This window comes from Doryrhamphus excisus, linkage group LG18 (assembly GCF_037039965.1).
Source record: "Doryrhamphus excisus strain RoL-2023G ecotype Guam linkage group LG18, RoL_Dexc_Guam_v1.1, whole genome shotgun sequence".
NCBI lineage: Eukaryota > Metazoa > Chordata > Actinopteri > Syngnathiformes > Syngnathidae > Doryrhamphus > Doryrhamphus excisus.
Genome location: NC_136374.1, coordinates 16,714,323 through 16,734,335, shown reverse-complemented (window position 1 = coordinate 16,734,335; position 20,013 = coordinate 16,714,323). Strand labels below are relative to the sequence as shown.

Here is a 20,013-nt window from a genome sequence, read left to right as displayed (position 1 = left end):
CTTTATTTGGATGCCTTTATTCTTTGCAGATTTTTCATGGCATTTACTCTTCCGGAAACATTACAAAGAAAATAGCAGAGGTTTTTGAGGTTGGGTTTTCATTCCCTGCAGTGCATTCAATTTAAGTACTGTACTTCTTGGAATGCTTCGTTTCACATGGAAGACAAAAAGGAGAAATGCCAATGTTGACCACAAGAGGCTGCTATAACCTCACGAAAGTTTCGATAACTGCCAGTCGAGGAAGAGTCCTCTCGTCCAATGAAAATTCAGGTTATTCTCATCCTGACCAATCACAAGGCGCGGTGTATGGGCCGCTAATGAAGATGCGTTTGTGGGTTTGTCGGGGTAGGGGGGGGGGATGAGGTGGGTCAAGAGGAGTCAGTGTCGTGGATTAATGAGACACCGTGAACGCGAAACTGACCAGCCGTCTTTTAAACATGCTTTCCGTGGCTTATATTTTAACGTGGGCTTTATTTACATCCGCGCTGGCGAGACATTTCCACGCCGGGGAAAAGTCGTCGGTGAGGAGGCCGCCGAGGGAGTTGAGCGGTGATGAGGAGCGACAGAAGTTGGCACTGAATGGACACTCATGCCCAACTTTTCCTGGAGTGGAGTCAGCGCTGCTAAACAACACCCACACTGTAAGTCACATTTTTAAACATCCGTAATTATCCGTCATTATATGGACTACTAACTATTTAAAGTCACACTAACTTGTTTGGAACGTGTCCTCCGGGATTAGGCTACGGTGTGTTGTGTTGAGCAGAGAGACAAGTGGGGATTGTTAGGGTGAAAGATGTCAACCATGCCTCTCAAATGGGGCTTATGAAACCATTTAAATACACTTATATTGTAATACATTATAGCTAATATGAATCCCTGTGATGTGTAGGGGGCATTTTGCGCCGATTTTCAAAATAATTTGTTTTTAAACATTTTAGTGCAATTGTCCAAAACGGGGAACCGTAAACGCTACACAACACACATCTACACATTTGTTATAATTCCACATTTATCTTAACATGAAGTAACACAATCCCTAATGTTAAGGATTTGGAATCCAAATTCAATTTCTAATAATGATGTTATTTGTCCACCAGATGGCGCCGCTTTTTCCCATTCAAAGCATGCAGCTGGAGTCCTCACTCCTTTGCTGTTAATACAGTAATTGTGTGCCAAATTGTCCATAGGTATGAATGTAAGTGTGAATGGTTGTTTGTCTATATGTGCCCTGTGATTGGCTTCTCGCCCGAAGACAGCTGGGATAGGCTCCAGCACCCCCGCGCAACCCTCGTGAAGGAAAAGCGGTACAAAATGAATGATTGAATGAATGAACTAACGCAATCCTTAATGTTAAGGATTTGGACCACCGGCCTTCAATTTTTAATGTTGTTATTTGTCCACCAGATGGCGCTGCTTTTTCCCATTCAAAGCATGCAGCGAGAGTCCTCACTCCTATACTGTTAATAGATAATACAGTAATTGTGTGCCAAATTGTCCGTAGGTATGAATGTGAGTGTGAATGGTTGTTTGTCTATATGTGCCCTGTGATTGGCCTCTCGCCCGAAGACAGCTGGGATAGGCTCCAGCACCCCCAGCGACCCTTGTGAGGATAAGTGGTAGAAAATGAATGAATGAACTGTGATTAATTGAATTAAAATACCAGGTATTGTTATCATACTACTTTGAATCCTACTTTGTGGAAATTCACCGGGTCTGGAACCAATTAACCGCGGTAAACGAGGGATTAATGTATGTTGTGAATTGTGTATTTGTGTTTTTACTTGAGCTTATCAAAAATTTTAAGACCAGTTTAAAAATTGCAAGAATAAATTTTGAGGTTGTGCAGGGGCGTCAAACGGCAGGAAACTTTTATACTGAGCTCTCATATGCGGTAATTAAATGTAACCTTACCGCAATTTAAAAGCCCAGAACAGTTTGTTTAGCCTTGCATTTGTATACGCTCCCTGGCCACTTTATTAGGTACTCCTGCACAGGCTGATGATGATCACGTCACGTGAGTTTGCCGTTAAAAAGACAGTACTAGTCGCTTTTGATTGACACCGTGAGACAAGTATGTCTGTATTGAAGTGCCCAGTGCGCGTATGTAGCCCGGTCAGTCTGGTTCGTATCCATCAGGACCCAATATGGAAGGTGCGGGGAGTTTTAACAACACAAAAGTTCCCCGTGCCGGTCGGTCTGGTAATTGGAGGTTTTTGGAATGAGCGATTGAGACAACACAGCGGTATTCATCGCACTTCCAAAAGCAACTCAAGCCTTCATTATTACGTCCAGTGAGCCAAAAACACATCGTCTGCGTTTCAAAAGAAGGCACAACGTGAATGACCTTGAGGTGCCGGAGGAATGTTAGGTCCACGGCTACTCGTCTCCGTTGGATTGTCTTCCTGTTTGCGTGTGGCGGTCTGTTCCGAACCACCTGGAGCACATGTTGACCATGAAAAGAAGCGGATAATCCGTCTTCACGTCGGCACTCGTACGTCCACGATTCAAAGATGCACATATCCATCAGAAAAGGTCATGCTTTGTGTGTGTGGGGGGGGCTTCATTTAAAAGACTTTACTGCTCTACCAACTGGATTTTTTTTTTTAATTCCCCCTCCTTTTCTCACAAGCCTGTCGTCTATCCCCTCTGGCTGAAAAATGTTGAGGGAAAAAAAAAACAGTGGAGAGGTGAAGCTGGTCCGTGGCCAGCTGTTGGAGCACCAAAAGAAATAGCAGAGTTGAGCGGCAGAGAAGGCAGAAATCATTCATTTTGAAATGAACAATTCTATTAAAAGTTATGAAAAACATACGTATGCACACAGGACCGCTATCTATTAGTGGCAATGGTGGATTAGCGGTTGGGGATTATCAGAATTATTTTTGTTTAGGTATTGTCTTTTTAGACTTTTGCAGTGATAAATTGCTGGCATGGCCCTTTAAATAGAAAAGACCAACCCAGTTAGCATTTATGCTAGTCATTGTAGTCTGGTATCTTTTGTAGTTCACCAGGAAGGCTAGCACAAGTAGCTACACAGGAAATTCCTTTCCTCCAACATGATGAACTCAAGAAAGCAGCAATGAAAAAAGTTGCAAAAAATGAAACTTTATCAAACTAATTTGTTTATCGGAGGTATACTAATTATTTCAAGCATTGGGGAAGGTCACATTTTCTTCTGTTGGCACGTTATTGTTTATATTAAAGGCCAACTATTTGACGGTTTGTATTGCGTTGTGGACTCCTATAGAGCAGTGTATTTCCTTGAATTACAAAAACAGTCAGTTTTAATTTTTACTCCCACGACACGCCCACTCTGCTGAGGACTTCCGGTTTACTGCCGAAACCCACTTTCTAATTTTGTCAGTATAGGAGTTCATAATAAATGAATAAACCCTGTGGAATGGTGGTGCTTATATGCAATTTTAAATAAAACTCCATACTATACACTTCATATTTATTTCATGTTAGAATTATATAGGTGTATTTCCTTGGATTACCAAAACAGTCCGTTTTAATTTTACTCCGCCCACTCTGCTGAGGACTTCCGGGTTACTGCCGAAACCCACTTTCTAATTTTGTCAGTATAGGAGTTCATAATAAATGAATAAACCCTGTGGAATGGTGGTGCTTATATGATATTTTAAATAAAACTCCATGCTATACACTTATATTCATTTCCTGTAAGAATTATATAGATTATATAGATTGACCTGGAGGGTAAAACACAGCGTATTTAAACCAAAGCATTCAGTCATGCAGGCAGTCCGATGTGCGATGTGACACAAGTGCACGGCGGCCTCTCCCCCCGTGATGCGGTCCAACATTAGAGGACTGGTGTGTCGGATCAGAGGCTGGCGTTTGACCTCCTCTTCTGATGTTTTATATGCGTAAACATTGGCCGGGTGCAAGGGTCAAAGCTCAGAGCGGAGTGAACAAGCGGCTCATTGTGTCCATGTCGGACCTGTGACGGGCGACTTCATTGGACTCCCTCCCAACGTTGCCAAGTAGTGTGTGTTTGTGTGTGTGTACATTTTTGTGCGTGTGCAGCAGCTCTTATTTTCTTTGCTCACTAGTGAAGCTGCTCGGATTCGAGGCTTAAGACCAGAGACAAGCACATCTCTTGTTAGTCTCCGCTGCATTTGTCCTGCAAGGCCGTCAGCTGAGCAAACGTGTAAGAACGCCCGCCGGCTTCATTTAAAACACGTGGAAATGCAGCTGGCGGTAACATTTGTAAAGGACTGACAAAATACTGGACTGACTCTGACTATATATGTCACGGGGTCACATCTGCGGACCCGACTACAGTACATTAATCCCTCGTTTACCGCGGTTAATTGGTTCCAGACCCCGGTGAATTTCCACAAAGTAGGATTCAGAGTAGTATGATAACAATACCTGGCATTTTCATTCAATTCATCACAGTTCATTCATTCATTTTCTACCGTTTATCCTCACGAGGGTCGCGGGGTGAGGGGTGCTGGAGCCTATCCCAGCTATCTTGGGCATACAGACAAACATCCGTTCACATTAAAACCCTCTCTCGCATTCATTCATTCATTCATTCATTCATTCATTTTCTACCGCCTATCCTCACTAGGGTATGCTGGAGCCTATCCCAGCTATCTTGGACATATAGACAAACAACCATTCTCATTTAAACCCTCTCCCACATTCATTCATTCATTCATTTTCTACCGCTTATCCTCACTAGGGTTGCAGGGGGTATGCTGGAGCCTATCCCAGCTATCTTGGGCATACAGACAAACAACCATTCACATTAAAACCATCTCCCGCATTCATTCATTCATTCATTCATTTTCTACCGCTTACCCTCACTAGGGTCGCGGGGGTATGCTGGAGCGTATCCCAGCTATCTTGAGCATACAGACAACCATTCACATTAAAACCCTCTCCCGCATTCATCCATTCATTCATTCATTCTCTACCGCTTATTCTCACTCGGGTTGCGGGGGCATGCTGGAGCCTATCCCAGCTATTTTGGGCATACAGACAAACAACCATTCACATTAAAACCCTCTCCCGCATTCATTCATTCATTCATTTTTACGAGGGTGGAGGGGTATGCTGGAGCCTATCCCAGCTATGTTGGGCATATAGGCAAACAACCATTCACATTAAAACCCTCTCCCGCATTCAATCATTCATTGCTTTCGCTTATCCTGACAAAGGTCACGAGGGTGCTGGAGCCTATCCCAGCTGTCTTCGGGCGAGAGGCAGGGGTACACCCTGGACTGGTGGCCAGCCAATCCCAGGGCACATATAGACAAACAACCATTCACACTCACATTCATGCCTATGGACAATTTGGAGTAGCTAATTAACCTAGCATGTTTTTGGAATGTGGGAGGAAACCGGAGTACCCGGAGAAAAGAACATGCAAACTCCACACAGAGATGGCCGAGGGCGGAATTGAATCCACGTCTCCGAGCTGTGAGGTCTGCGCGCTAACCACTCGACCGCCGTGCAGCCTAAATGAATCCCAGTTTTCCACTTAATTTTGGTGCATTAATCTGCATTAATCTGCTTGTTTGTCGCTGTCATAGAGTGTTTCGTATAATACTTTACATTTAAAAAAGGAGTTAAGGTAAAATACACGACTTGTGACTCTTTGCAGGCGTTTCCCAGCAGACAGAGCTAACATCTCCTGTAGCTTTATAGCTCCTGTCTACCTTGTAAACATTGTCAAGCCGGAGGATAACGTCCTAGCGGCGAATGGCAGCCAAACACTTGAGCATCACTCGGCCATGATTAGACCGGAATGTTGTTTCCCGGCGGGATCCTCATTCGCCCGAACACGATGCGGCAAGGTGGCGCGAACTATAAATCCTCCTGAAGTGAATGTTGCAACTGTGAACGTTTAAATTGAGTCTTAACAGCGTAACGGTAATTGCTGCAGGCTGCCGCTCGCTGCCGTCCTGCTGTGCTCGGAACGTAAGCGATTGTCTCGTTGTCTGGCTGCAGCTTTGTCAACGAGGCTGAATTTAGGTCACACGTACACACGCAGTCAGGGCAGTTTTTTTCTGGGGTTGTCGTGGTCAATGTGCAGTGATATTTAATTTATTTCCCTACTTGTGTTCTCCCCTGCAGTTCAACTTTAAAGTGAGGACCATGGGCTCCCTGTCACTGGCCTGGGTGGGAGGTGAATCAGGGGTGAGTCTGCTTATAAGCGATATATGTCACTGAATGGACAACAGGTGAGCATGCATCCGTGGTGGGGGGTCGCTCAAAACTTTCCGTATAAGACTGCGGAACTAGAAATCAACGTGTTCCAGGGTCCATCCACTGCCGTCATAAAATGAACTTTTTTATTGTACCCAGCAGCCAGGACCACTTTTGTAGTTCTATTTCCTGTTCTATGGTCGTCATCACACTTTGCCAAAGATAAAGGAACGCACTTGTGGAATGAATCTTACCTAAAAATGTCATCCAATACTTCTCTACAAGAGAGGAGAAATATGATCTTAGGGAAGAACTAAATTTGAAATACTTCTATGCTAGGACTACGTTATGCTAGCCATAGCATTTCAGTATGTGGAATCAAACTATGGAATGGATTGAGTAAGGAAATCAAACAATGCACAACGATGAGCCAATTCAAGAAACAATACAAGCAGTTGATGTTTGCTAAATACAAGGATGAAGAGTCTTGAACCAGTCATGATGTGCTATATATATCACTATATTGACACGCACTATGGTACCCATTATGGCATTGGATGCTCATATCACCTTGTACTGCCGTACATGACAAAAATTAAAAAAACAATTTTTGATATAATTTTTTGTGTTTTTTTTTATTTTAGTGATATTAGATAGAAAATAAAAAAAACATAATATTTTGACTTTATTGTATTTTTTCATAACTTTTTTAAACAAATATTTTGATTTTATTCTCATTAAATGACGTTTAAAAATAAAAAACAATTTTTGATATAAATTTTTAGTGATTTTTTTTAGAAATTTTAGTGATATTAGATAGAAAATAAAAATTAAAAAACCCATAATATTTTGACTTTATTGTATTTTTTCATAACTTTTTTAAGCAAATATTTTGATTTTATTCTCATTAAATGATGTTTAAAAATAAAAAACAATTTTTGATATAAATTTTTTGTGATTTTTTTAGAAATTTTTAGAAATTTTAGTGATATTAGATAGAAAATAAAAATAAAAAACCCATAATATTTTGACTTTATTGTATTTTTCATAACTTTTTTTAACAAATTGATGTTATTCTCATTAAATGACGTTTAAAAATATGTTTCTGTTATTTTTAAAAATGTTCCAACTATTTCTTCTCGTACAATTTTAATTACAATAATTATTTCATTAAATTGAAATAACTTCATTTATCATAATTTTAAATTTTCTAATTTTTTTTCTTGACGAGTGTTCTATTTTTGCTGTTTTTTTTAAAGTTTATATTTTTATAACCTGTCATAATGTGCTATATATATCACTGTATTGACACTTACTATGGTACCCATTATGGCATTGGATGGTCATTATTTAAAAAAAATAAATAAATAATAATAAAAAACCTTAAACTATATTAGGAAAGCAGGAAGTGAACAAATGTAACAGTTACTGATTATAAAAGTACCAGATGGAGGGGTAGGATTTAATAAGCTTTGCTTCTTCCTACTCCTTTTGGACATGTGGAACTGGGAACTGATTATGGGATGCATTCAATTGTAATCTGATGCATGTTCAAATGAAATAAAACCATTACCATTACAATTATCATTACCAATCCTTTCGATTTAAGCTTAATGATGTCATACTCCTCCGTTGCCAGGTCCTGCTGGTGCTGACCACATTCCAGGTGCCGTTGTTCATGATGCGATTCGGACAGTCCAACCTCTACAGGAGGTAAGCAGGGCCCAAGTGGTGACGGTACACTTAACAGCTTTTGTTTTGAAGCTTTTGTTGTTGTTGTTGTTGTTGTTGCTGTAACGCAACACTTGTGGTCTAAATCTTATGGTCTATGTGTGTGTCAGTGAAGACTTTGGGAAGACGTTCACTGATGTGACCCACCTGATCAATCACACCTTCATCCAGACAGAGTTTGGCATCGCCGTCAGTCCCGACCACTCTGGCAAGGTACGTTCCCTAAAAACGTGTTGTTTTTTTCCTGTATGGGGTGGAACATGCAATCTTAGCTCATTCAATCCCAGATTATTTACTAAAGCCGTCCCTCTCAGTACCAGCCATTTTGGACACATGATTTTGACAGATTTTTCAAAGCACACGGAAGGCTAAAGGATTAGACTCTCATCTGTCATCAGAAAATAAAGTTTGTTTTTCCCAATTTTCCTGTCTTTAGTAATTAGCAGTAGACCATAGGAACATTTTAACAAAATATCAGTTCTCAACAAAACATGGAGAAAAACAGCTTTTTGTGAAAAGATACCTTTCAAGCATTTCACTTTGACACAAATTTTGCCATATACTGATTCATTCATTCATTCATTTTCGCAGGGGGTGCTGGAGCCTATCCCAGCTATCTTGAGCATACAGACAAACAACCATTCACATTAAAACCCTCTGCCGCATTCATTCATTCATTCATTTTCTACCGCTTATCCTCACTACGGTTGCGGGGGTATGCTGGAGCCTATCCCAGCTATCTTGGGCATACAGACAAACAACTATTCACATTAAAACCCTCTCCCGCATTCATTCATTCATTCATTCATTCATTTTCACAAGGGTGGAGGGGTATGCTGGAGCCTATCCCAGCTATGTTGGGCATATAGGCAAACAACCATTCAAATTAAAACCCTCTCCTGCATTCATTCATTCATTTCTACCGCTTATCCTCACAAAGGTCGCGGGGGTGCTGGAGCCTATCCCAGCTCTCTTCGTGCGAGAGACAGGGTACACGCTAACCCAGCTGTTTTCTACACCCTGGACTGGTGGCCAGCCAATCACAGGGCACATATAGACAAACAACCATTCACACTCACATTCATACCTATGGACAATTTGGAGTGGCTAATTAACCTAGCATGTTTTTGGAATGGCGGAGGAAACCGGATTCCCCCGAGAAAACCCACACATGCACGTGGGAGAACATGCAAACACCACACAGAGATGGCCGGTTGTGGAATTGAACCCCGGTCTCCTAGCTGTGAGCCATATACTGTTTATATATTTATCCAAAATATATAAAGAACTAAAAATGTTGTTTTACATGAAAAATACCCATTTGTTCACAACCGCAACACCATGAACTATTTTCAGTGTTCACATCTGGAACTGAAACGCTTGCGAGTGTGCACGCGTGAGCGCATGTGAATGCGTTCAAATCGTCCTTCAATGCGTGTAATCTCTTCAATGCTGCAAGGCTCCGTGTTTTCATGGTTGCTGTTCATCATTTATCTCTATGTGAAATATTCATGCCGAGCTCTTATAAAATGCACGTTTGCCACCTCGTGACCGTTTTGCACCAAACATGCTCTCATTTTTTGTGCAGTTGAGTCATCACCTCTTTTTGCCTGTAGTGCAAAAAAGGGCAAAAAAAAAAAAACCCGTAAAAGACGTCTTTAGGATTGGGCGTTCGGGTCGAAATAAACATTATAAATACGTTTGACTCTGTATATCGGTTTTACCACCTTGGAGGGTTTGTTGCATAGAACAACAGCATAAACGGAATGAGCAATTTTGACATTCATATAGTCTCTTAGTCTTGGTGGGTGGAGGCGGGTCCGGTAGCATACACACAGAGTGCAGAAGACTGTAACAGTGGAAATTAAATTAGTTTGACGCAAATTGCAATATATTGTCATATATTTGTCTAAATTAAAAAATATATATTTTTGTGTATCACCTCAACTCGTGAACTCGACTGTCTACTGGATTTACACAGCTCTGCGTTTTTGTTTTCAAGGTGATCCTGACCGGTGATGTGTCAGAAATTGGCGGATTCCGACTCTTTCGCTCCCGGGACTTTGGCCGGACATTCACATCATCTGAACTGCCGTTTGAGCCCTTAATTCAGATGCTGTACAACCCAGGAGACGCCAACATACTTTTGACGCTCAGCATCACGGTAGAAACATGAAAACGAGGGTGTTAGCGATCAACTGGATCGATGCATTTATTCCCAGCCTTAATTCTCATGGATAAACCCCTAATCAGATAAAAAGCTGAGTTGCTTTTTAATTGCTTATGGATCCATTTCATTGTCTAGTTGAACTTGTGGCTGTCGGAGGATTTTGGCGCCACCTGGCGGAAGATCCATGACAGTGTTTGCCTCGTCAGATGGTGAGAATTGTCCTCTTTGTCATTTTCACACACAAATAACAACAACACTAATGGGAACCAGAAGCGTTGTCATTTTGGAGATATGGCAGTTTGATGCAGTGTAATTTGACAGTTGCATCACCTAAATTGTACAACTGTATCAGCAAAAACTGTTTCTAAAATAATGTCAGTGTATATCAATGTTATTATGAGAAATGAAGCCAATATATACTGTTTAAAAAAAAACATCTATTCATCACTGACAAAGACGGCGCTGTTTAAGTCGCTTTTCCCAACACATTCTTATGTTTGTGTGTTGTTATTCCAGCTGCACACAATTTTGGACCACTTGCCCAACAATGGTTTGAACCGTACACGCAGGTTAAACGCGGGGTTTCAGTGTCAACCCGCGGTTGTTTTGCGCTGCATTGTGGGAGCCCCGCGCGACCGTGGATTTTGGTCATTTCGCTCCCTAAACGGCACGCCACCAAAGAAGGGAGTAGAGGTTTCTGTTGCTGTGAATCATGAGTCAGCAACAGTTTTTATTATGATGTACTGTACCCCGCCTCCCCCCCTCCCTCTTCCATGAAAACATTTGTCCCCTCTCGCTTGCTTACACTACAACAGCACTTGGACTGCAGCCTGGAATTGGAACATTTGACCATGCAGGAAACCACAAATCCAGTCTTTCCTATTTGCATCTCAACTTAGGCAACATTCAGCGCTTGCAAAATGTGACCTTCACCGAAGTTCACTCTTTCTTTTTCTTTTTCTCACACACAGGGGGTCAAAGAATAGCATCTACTTTACAACAAACTACAACGGCTCATGCAGTAAGTGATGTACTTACTCGTTACACAAACACTTTCATTAGTAACAACGTACGTATATAATCGTCGTCACTTCCAGATCACAAAGGAATGTTGGAGTTACGGAAAACAACAGACTACGGTAGAAGCTTCCAGACAATCGCAACAAGAGTTTACTCTTTCGTACTTGGGGGGAGATTTGTCTTTGCTTCCATCATGACCGGAGAGGTGAGAATCTTTTTCACTCGTGATGTTAAAAGAAAGAATTAAACCTGGGGATTAAGTCATTCGCATTACAGTTTCAATATTATTAGATTAGATTAGATTCAACTTTATTGTTATTGCTCATGTCACTTGTACAGGGCAACAAAATGCAGTTAGCATCCGACCAGAAGTGCAAATTTATAAGTACCTTATTAGGAAGTAAACGTAGAAGTAGAATAGAGCTGTAAATGGACAGATCTATGTACAAACTATAACAGGCTGTGACTATGATGCAGTGTGGATATATACAGGGGTATAAATGACTATAATATGGTTATTGCAGATTATAAACAATATGCACGGTATGAATGTGACAATATATAATAACAGTAATATGTACAGTAGTGCAATGAAGTGACTATGATACAGTGTGGATATATATATATATATATATATATATATAGGGATTTAAGTGACTACAGTATGGCTATTGCAGATTATACAAATTATAAACAGTATGATCTATGAATGCGACAATATATAATTACAGTAATATGTACAATAGTGCAATGAAGTGATTAATTAGTATGTGTGGAGTAAATGGCATTTCATTCATTTCAATGACAGTAATTGATCGGCATTTGGATACATTTACTTGAATGACTTTGAGGAAATCTGCGACTTTGTCACAAAGACAGCTGGGATAGGCTCCAGCATATCCGCAACCCCAGCGAGGATAAGCGGCATTGAAAAAGAATGGATGGATGGAGTTTGGGGAAAGGCCTGCACGGTGTCTGAGTGGTTTGCATGTCGGCCGCACAGACCTGGGTTCAAATCTCTGTGTGGACTTGACAAAAACATGCTAGGTTAATTAGCGACTCCAAATTGTCCATAAGTATGAATGTGAGTGTGAATGGTTGTTTGTCTGTATGTGCCCTGTGATTGGCTGGCCACCAGTCCAGGGTGTACCCCGCCTCTCGCCCCAAAAGCCAGCTGGGATAGGGTAACCGGCATAGAAAATGGATATCTGGACTTTGATGTCATATTGGATTATTATTATTACATAATTGTACTCTTTGGAAGAGATGCCATAGCATGGATGTAGCTCGGCTTCCCCAGACTGACTCCATGCAAACGACTTAAGACTGAATGAACAAAATATCTGCTGGTTGCTGCATATTTCATATATAATATGCAATTTCAAATGCTTCAAGATCCCATGAATCACAATAACTCGCCTAACTTCCCTAGTAAACATACTACTATTGGATATTGTTATGGATGTGTGGATTACTGTTCCTCAGGGCACAGAGCGTATGATCCACGTGTCGGTGGACGGAGGACAAGTATGGAATATTGCTCAGCTTCCTGCTGTCAACCACGATCAGTTCTATTCTATCCTGGCATCCAATGAAGACATGGTGTTCATGCACGTGGACGACCCCGAAGGTCAGAACCAGTGATAGCGCTAAGAATGAGACTCAATCATGATGATGATTATGTATGAAGAAATCTCCTTGGGCAGAGTAATAGTACAGTAATGCAATATCATGTAGTACCCAAATATCATATATATGTATGTGTGTTGTGTGTGTGTGTGTGTCGCCCAGACTCTGGGATCGGAACAATCTATGTGTCTGATGACAGAGGAGCCGTGTTCTCCAAGTCTCTGGAGCGCCACCTCTTCACCACCACAGGAAGTGACACTGACTTCACCGCCATTACTTCACTTAGGGGCGTTTACATGACCAGCGTACTCACAGAGGGTAAGCCAACACACTTTATTACACTGTCGGAGTACAGGGGGGGGGGTCCTGGACAGCCTTGTCCAGGACCATAAAACATACGAACAAACATACAAAGCACGGTTAGCAAGGTTGTGAGCGCTTTTTGGTTTTGTGGAAAAGAAGGATTTCGCTATAAAGAATGAAATGGTTGGATCCTGATAACCAAATAATAAACTAACCATCCAACGTAAGCTAACGTGACGCTAAAGTGACTAAGGTTTCATTGCACAAACAATGCACAACGATGAGCCAATTCAAGAAACAATACAAGCAGTTGATGTTTGCTAAATCCAAGGATGAAGAGTCTTGAACCAGTCATGATGTGCTATATATATCACTATATTGACACTTACTATGGTACCCATTATGGCATTGGATGCTCATATCACCCAGTACTTTGGTACGTGACAAAAATTTAAAAAAGATTTTTTGATATACATTTTTAGTGATTTTTTTTTTTTAGAAATTTTTAGAAATTTTGTGATATTAGATAGAAAATAAAAAACCCATAATATTTTGACTTCATTGTATTTTTTAATAACTTTTTTTAACAAATATTTTGATTTTATTCTCATTAAATGACGTTTAAAAATATGTTTCTGTTATTTTTAAAAATGTTCCAACTATTTCAACTTTCTTCTCATACAATTTTAATTTCAATAATTATTTAATTAAATTAAAATATTCCCATCATATTTGGACTTAATAATATTCATAATTTTTAATTTTCAAAAATATTATTTTTTTTAAGTTTATATTTTTATAGCCAGTCATGATGTGCTATATATATCACTATATTGTCACTTACTATGGTACCCATTATGGCATTGGATGCTCATATCACCTCCTACTTCGATACGTGACAAAAATAAAATAAAAAACATAATAACAATTTTTATTTTTTTTTTGTAAAAAAATACTTACTATACTATATTAGGAAAGCAGGAAGTGAACAAATGTAACAGTTACTGATTGTAAAAGTACCAGATGGAGGGGTAGGATTTAATAAGCTTTGCTTCTTCTTACGGGGCGGCACAGCGCGCAGACCTCACAGCTAGGAGACCACGGTTCAATTCCACCCTCGGCCATCTCTGTGTGGAGTTCGCATGTTCTCCCCGTGCATGCTTGGGTTTCCTCCCACATTCCAAAAACATGCTATGTTAATTGGCTACTCCAAATTGTCCATAGGTATGAATGTGAGTGTGAATGGTTGTTTGTCTATATGTGCCCTGTGATTGGCTGGCCACCAGTCCAGGGTGTAAAAGACAGCTGGGATAGGCTCCAGCACCTCCCGCGACCCTGGTGAGGAAAAAGCGGTAGAAAATGAATGAACGAATGCTTCTTCCTACTCCTTTTCCTACTCCTGCTCCGTTTGGATTAATCTGATTAATGTTCAAATGAAATAAAACCATTACGTGTGTAGACGGCGCCGTGGAGACGGTCATCACGTTCGACCAAGGAGCTCGATGGCAGACGCTGCGTCAACCACAGAACAGCCAATGTGACACGGAGACCAACAGGCCAAACAGAGTGAGACGCACAGAGACTGTAACTAAATGATACAAAAATAGCCCTGGAACACATGGTTCCTATATACGTATAATTGCGTCTTTACAGTGCAGACTTCACATCCACGCCACGTACAGCACGGCCATGAAGATGAACGTCCCCATGCTGCCGCTGTCACAGCCCAGTGCAGTAGGACTCATTATTGCTCATGGTAGCAAAAACACTAAAACCTCCTGAATGTTTTGTTATCTTGTAAAAAATAAAAATAAAATAAACATGTTTCCTTTTTCAGGCAGCGTCGGGGATGCCGAGTCGGCCGTCATGCCTGACGTGTATGTGTCTGACGATGGCGGCTACTCGTGGCTGCTATCTCTCAAAGGCCCTCACCACTATGCCATATTGGACTCGGGAGCCCTGCTTGTGGCAGTGGAGCACAGCAACATGGCTGTCAATCAAATCAAGTGAGTATAAGTGGATTGCGATTCGTGTCGTTTGCGACACGTGTCACTAAGAGTCCGTGTCCAGGTTTTCCACCGACGAAGGCCGATGCTGGCACACGTACAACTTCACCAGCGACCGTTTCCACTTCAGCGGCATGGACAGTGAGCCGGGCTCCCGCTCCATGAATGTCAGCCTTTGGGGCTACAAGAACGACTTCACCAAATGGGTGGTAATCACCATCGACTTCAGGAAGCTCCTCGCCCGAGATTGTGAGTGATAAGCGAGAAGATGGCGAAGGAGGAAGTGGTGTTTGAGATGCTGTGTTTATACAACAGGCGGCGACGACGACTACGTGCCGTGGTTGGCTCACTCCGCCGACCCTGGCAGATTTGATGACGGATGCGTGCTGGGCTTCAAGGAGACGCTCTTACGTTTAAGGAAGGATTCGGCCTGCTGGAACGGGAGGGACTACGCCGTCAGCAAGCAGCCGTCGCCTTGTCCTTGTACACTGGATGATTATCACTGGTAACGTATGTCCTGTTGATCTCACCCTGGGAAGTTGCTGTCGCCTGGTGCTGATAAGGGAGCCGTACCGTAAATGCATCACTATTCAATTAACAAATCCTTAGTAACTTATTCGCTACCAAAGATGTATTTAAAGTTTACGTTTTTTCCAACACAAAGCCTAAAACACATACATTTATATTTCATGTTGTTTTTTTTTTGCACAAGAGGCACCAAGAGGTGATGAACTGTGCAATAGAAAAAAAAAGCATGTTTGAGGTTGTTAAGCTGAAAAATCAACCACAAGGTGACAGAAATTCATTTTATAAGAACTCGGCCCGCTGCACAGCAACCAGGAAGTCTCAAATGGAAAAAGTGTAAATCAGGGGTCTCAAACTCAATTTATTTGGGGGCCACTGGAGCTGAGGTCTGGGTGAGGCTGGGCCGCATCAGGTTTAAAAAAAAAAATATATATATATATATATATAAAAAAAAAATATATATATATATATATATATATTAAAAACAGAAAAAAAACTGTCTTCAATGCTTCTGCTTCTGCTATACCCTCCACTTTTTCAGCGCTTTTGGTTCTCTGATAAAACATTAAATTATTATAAATTATTGTAAATGATGATAAATTAATTTTAACTTATTATTAAATTATTAAATAAATGTTTAATGTTATTTTTTATTTTCAACACTAAATAAGATGGAAAAATAAATAAGCAAATCAAAAAACAAATGAAACAAATTAACAAATTAATGTTTCTTTATTATTAAATTATTAGATAAACATTTAATGTTAATTTTTATTTTTTGACACAAAATAAGATGGAAAAATAAATAAGCAAATCAAAAAACCAATGAAACAAATTCATTTTTTATTTATTATTAAATTATTAGATAAACGTTTAATGTTAATTTTTATTTTTCAACACAAAATAAGATGGAAAAATAAATAAGCAAATCAAAAAACAAATGAAACAAATTCATTTTTTATTTATTATTAAATTATTAGATAAACGTTTAATGTTAATTTTTATTTTTTGACACAAAATAAGATGGAAAAATAAATAAGCAAATCAAAAAACAAATTAAACATTCATTAAACAAATTAAACTTTCAAGGTGGGGGCCTCAAACTAGCGTCCCGTGGGCCGCATTTGGCCCGTGGGCCGTGAATTTGAGACCCCTGGTGTAAATAGTTCTTGGTGTTCTATATGTGTCTATGTTGTGGCATCATCGTGTAGACATTTTGCCTAAATTTCTATGTCAAAATTTGATGTCACTGTCAAAGTTATGCTGGAAATGTCGCAAAAATACTTTTTTTGTTGAGAACTATTATTTTGCTGAAATTCCTGCTGATGACTAAACACTGAAAAGGGTAGAAAAAAACCTTTTTGTCTGTTGAAAGATGAGTCTAATCTGTCTTCGTGTCTACTACGTATATAGCCCTAGAACACAATATTTCGTGTGCTTTGAAGAATCTGTCAAAATCATCAAATATGGCTGATACAGAGAGGGACGGCTTTTTGAAAAATGGCTGGTATTGAATGAGTTAAAGTTAAAAAAATAAATTAAAAAAAGGTTTGCACTATACACATATACCTGTTGAAAAATTGCAAGAATGTACCTTTTTTACCGTTGGATCCTCTAAGTAGATCCTAAGGTTCTAAGTAGAGCTTCGAAATGCACCAGGAAGAGAAGTGGGAGTGATTTATTGACACCATATTTCATTTTAATGACCGTTGCCAATAAATTGCTTAGTCATATTTTTTTGTGTGTCTCACTCCCACTTCTTTTTTTGCTTTTTCAAGCTCTACTTAGAACCTCCTTAAGATCCAACAGTGTAAAACGTACATTCTTACCATTTTTCTACGGATACTTGCATGATCTGAATGTAGTAAGTACTTTACCATTGTTACATGGCAACACATGTTTTTTTTTTTTTTTCAACATGTTTTGAACTACAAATAAACAAAAATGGCAATCTTCCATTTTTCTGCCAGAAGCTCTCAATGAAGTTTGATACGACTACTATTTTGTCCCACAGTGACTTCGGATTCTACCGACCCGAGAACAGCTCCGAGTGCGTGGAACAGGAAGAGATGAAGGGCCGTCCACTGGAGTTCTGTCTGAATGGCACCACCGAAGAACTAGAGACCAGTGGGTGAGGATGCGTCTCATTGCAGGTCTTCTCTCACCTCAGTGAGCCCATGACTTTGAGATAAATAACTACTTTTGGGGCTGCACGGTGTCTGGGGTCTGGGCGAGACTGGGCTTAAAAACAGAAGAATGAATAAACTTTGCTTTGGTTTCGATTTTCTGCAAGAAAAGCTGTGATAAAACATTCCACTGTTCTTAAATATCTTAATTTTTATTTTTGTGCACAAAATAAGATGAAAAATAAATAAACAAATCAAGAATAAAGAAAATCAATCAATCAGTAATAAATAAATATAATAATAATAATGGCAAATAATAAAAACTTAAGAAAGCACATATAGTTGGTGGGTAGACAAATTATATTTTTCAGATTAAAATGAACAAAGCATTATTAGAGCCCTGTAGACATGACAAAACACGACTATAGTCACATTTATACTCTTTTTATTTACAACATATTGCGCAACTGCAGGGTCTTGAGACACATGCTAACTCGCAAACTGGAGAGCTAGCGACCTAAACGGTAGCCTTCAAGTTATTTCCTTTAAACTTAAATAGCCAAAAACTTACCACTTCCACACGGATAGGGAGGATAACTGTTAACAGTTATTTAACCTTTAACATGAACATTAATCAAACGTAATAATTTTTTCCGGGTACATGATACCATACAGCATCCATATCAAACTTGCGCGGGCCGCACTAACATTATATTCATATCAAGGCGGGGGCCTCAAAGTAGTGTCCTGCCGCGTGTTTGAGACCCCTGGATAAGATACTTATATAATGATGTCGGTTTTCTGTCTTTCATTTCAGTTACCGGAAGATTCCAGGAGACCAATGTGAATTTGGTTTCCAACCCGTGAGAAAAGAGACAGACCTGAGAAGGAGGTGCACCAGCAATATCCTGCAACCAGTTTTTCTGGTTGGTACCGCCCATTTATGAATATCTGTTTTATGGTGACCCCACGCTATCAGGGTCCTACTTCAATCTTCAACGTCCTGTCTCTCTGTCAGACCGAAAGCGCCTCACCAAACGCCGCAATCATAGCCATGGTTGTCATAGCGATACTGCTGATGAGCGCCATCGTGGGCGTTTGGATGGTTAAGAAATACGTCTGCGGGGGACGGTCAGTTAGCGATTTGTTTGCGTCACGCAAGTCATCAATATTTATTGTTGTTGTGGTTGTGGTTCAGGTTCCTTGTGCACCGCTACTCCGTCATGAGGGAACACGTTGAAGCTAACAAAATAGAAGGAGTCGACGACGTGGATGCCCAGTACATGGAAACGGGAGCGGCGCAGTACAATGAGGATTCAGATCAGGTGTCCCATGCAGTGTGAAATACCTCATTTTTTTAAAACCAGGTCTACTTTATTACTCACATTTGTTTTTTCACAGGACCTCTTGGAATAGGTCGGACGTTTTGACCCCCTTGTAAAAAAAAAATTTACTCTCACTTGTCCCACATGCTGAACAACATCTGCTCTCACGTCTCACTGTTCCCCCCTGGTGGCTGAAGGAGGCAACAGCAGCAGGCTGAGTTATGACTGGTTGGAGGCTCCCACAGAGACAAACTAATGGAACCGGGATGGATTTTGGGGGGGCTTAACCGAGCTCACGACACAAGAAAGGGCTTTAGGTCCCTGCGGAGCTTTTATTGTGTCTGTCAAAAAGATTTCTGTTAGGACGTCTGGGTCTCAAATTGTGCTCTGCGTGATTCCTTTTAAGATGTTTCACAATGCACAGTGGAGGAATTAGTTTTTTAGGGAATAACAAAGTAGAATAGAATAAATGCTGTGTATTTTAGTCTTTTTTTTTTTTACTTTGTAAGATTGAAACCTAACTTGTTGTTGATATGGGCCTTTTAAACATTAATTTTTACAGTTTCACCTTTTTTTTTTTTTTTTTTAGACACAAGCACTTTTCATTCTGTGTTCACCACTCCCGCAGAATCGTTTTTCATTTTTGACTGTCGGTAGTTTCACTTTTCTTTTTAAGAGTGACTTGCATTCCAGGATGCACTTTAGATGTCAACCATTCCGTGCACGCTGTTACTTAGTTACACTGCATATTTTCTTACAACAAATTGCCCTAAAACTAGGAAATGAACCGTGATGGAATAACATTATTCCAGTATTACTCTTAATAAGATTTTTTTTTTTTTAGTATAATTTAACACTGATTAAATATTAGAGTCCGGAATAGAACAAAAGAAGATAAGTTAAAACAACCTGATGTTTTGCAGTGAGGCTTTTCATTTGCCTTGAAATTAAAGTACTTTTTAAAAAATAGTTCTTTACATTCTCCACATTCCTTATTC

The 20,013-nt window shown here is 40.1% G+C and overlaps 1 protein-coding gene across 1 annotated transcript; it reads left to right on the top strand.

Moving 5' to 3' along the window:
- The first annotated feature begins 354 nt into the window (after nt 1-354).
- Nucleotides 355-19,599, top strand: LOC131106328 (sortilin-like). Its single transcript, XM_058055273.2, has 20 exons — nt 355-641; nt 6,109-6,171; nt 7,820-7,893; nt 8,022-8,124; nt 9,914-10,075; nt 10,217-10,290; nt 11,053-11,102; nt 11,179-11,306; nt 12,587-12,731; nt 12,893-13,048; nt 14,493-14,599; nt 14,687-14,789; nt 14,871-15,039; nt 15,104-15,288; nt 15,355-15,544; nt 17,579-17,695; nt 18,508-18,616; nt 18,709-18,821; nt 18,889-19,015; nt 19,092-19,599. Exons 1-20 carry the CDS (start codon nt 438-440, stop codon nt 19,104-19,106), a joined length of 2,394 nt encoding a protein of 797 aa, XP_057911256.2. The 5' UTR covers nt 355-437; the 3' UTR covers nt 19,107-19,599.
- The last annotated feature ends 414 nt before the right edge of the window (nt 19,600-20,013 follow it).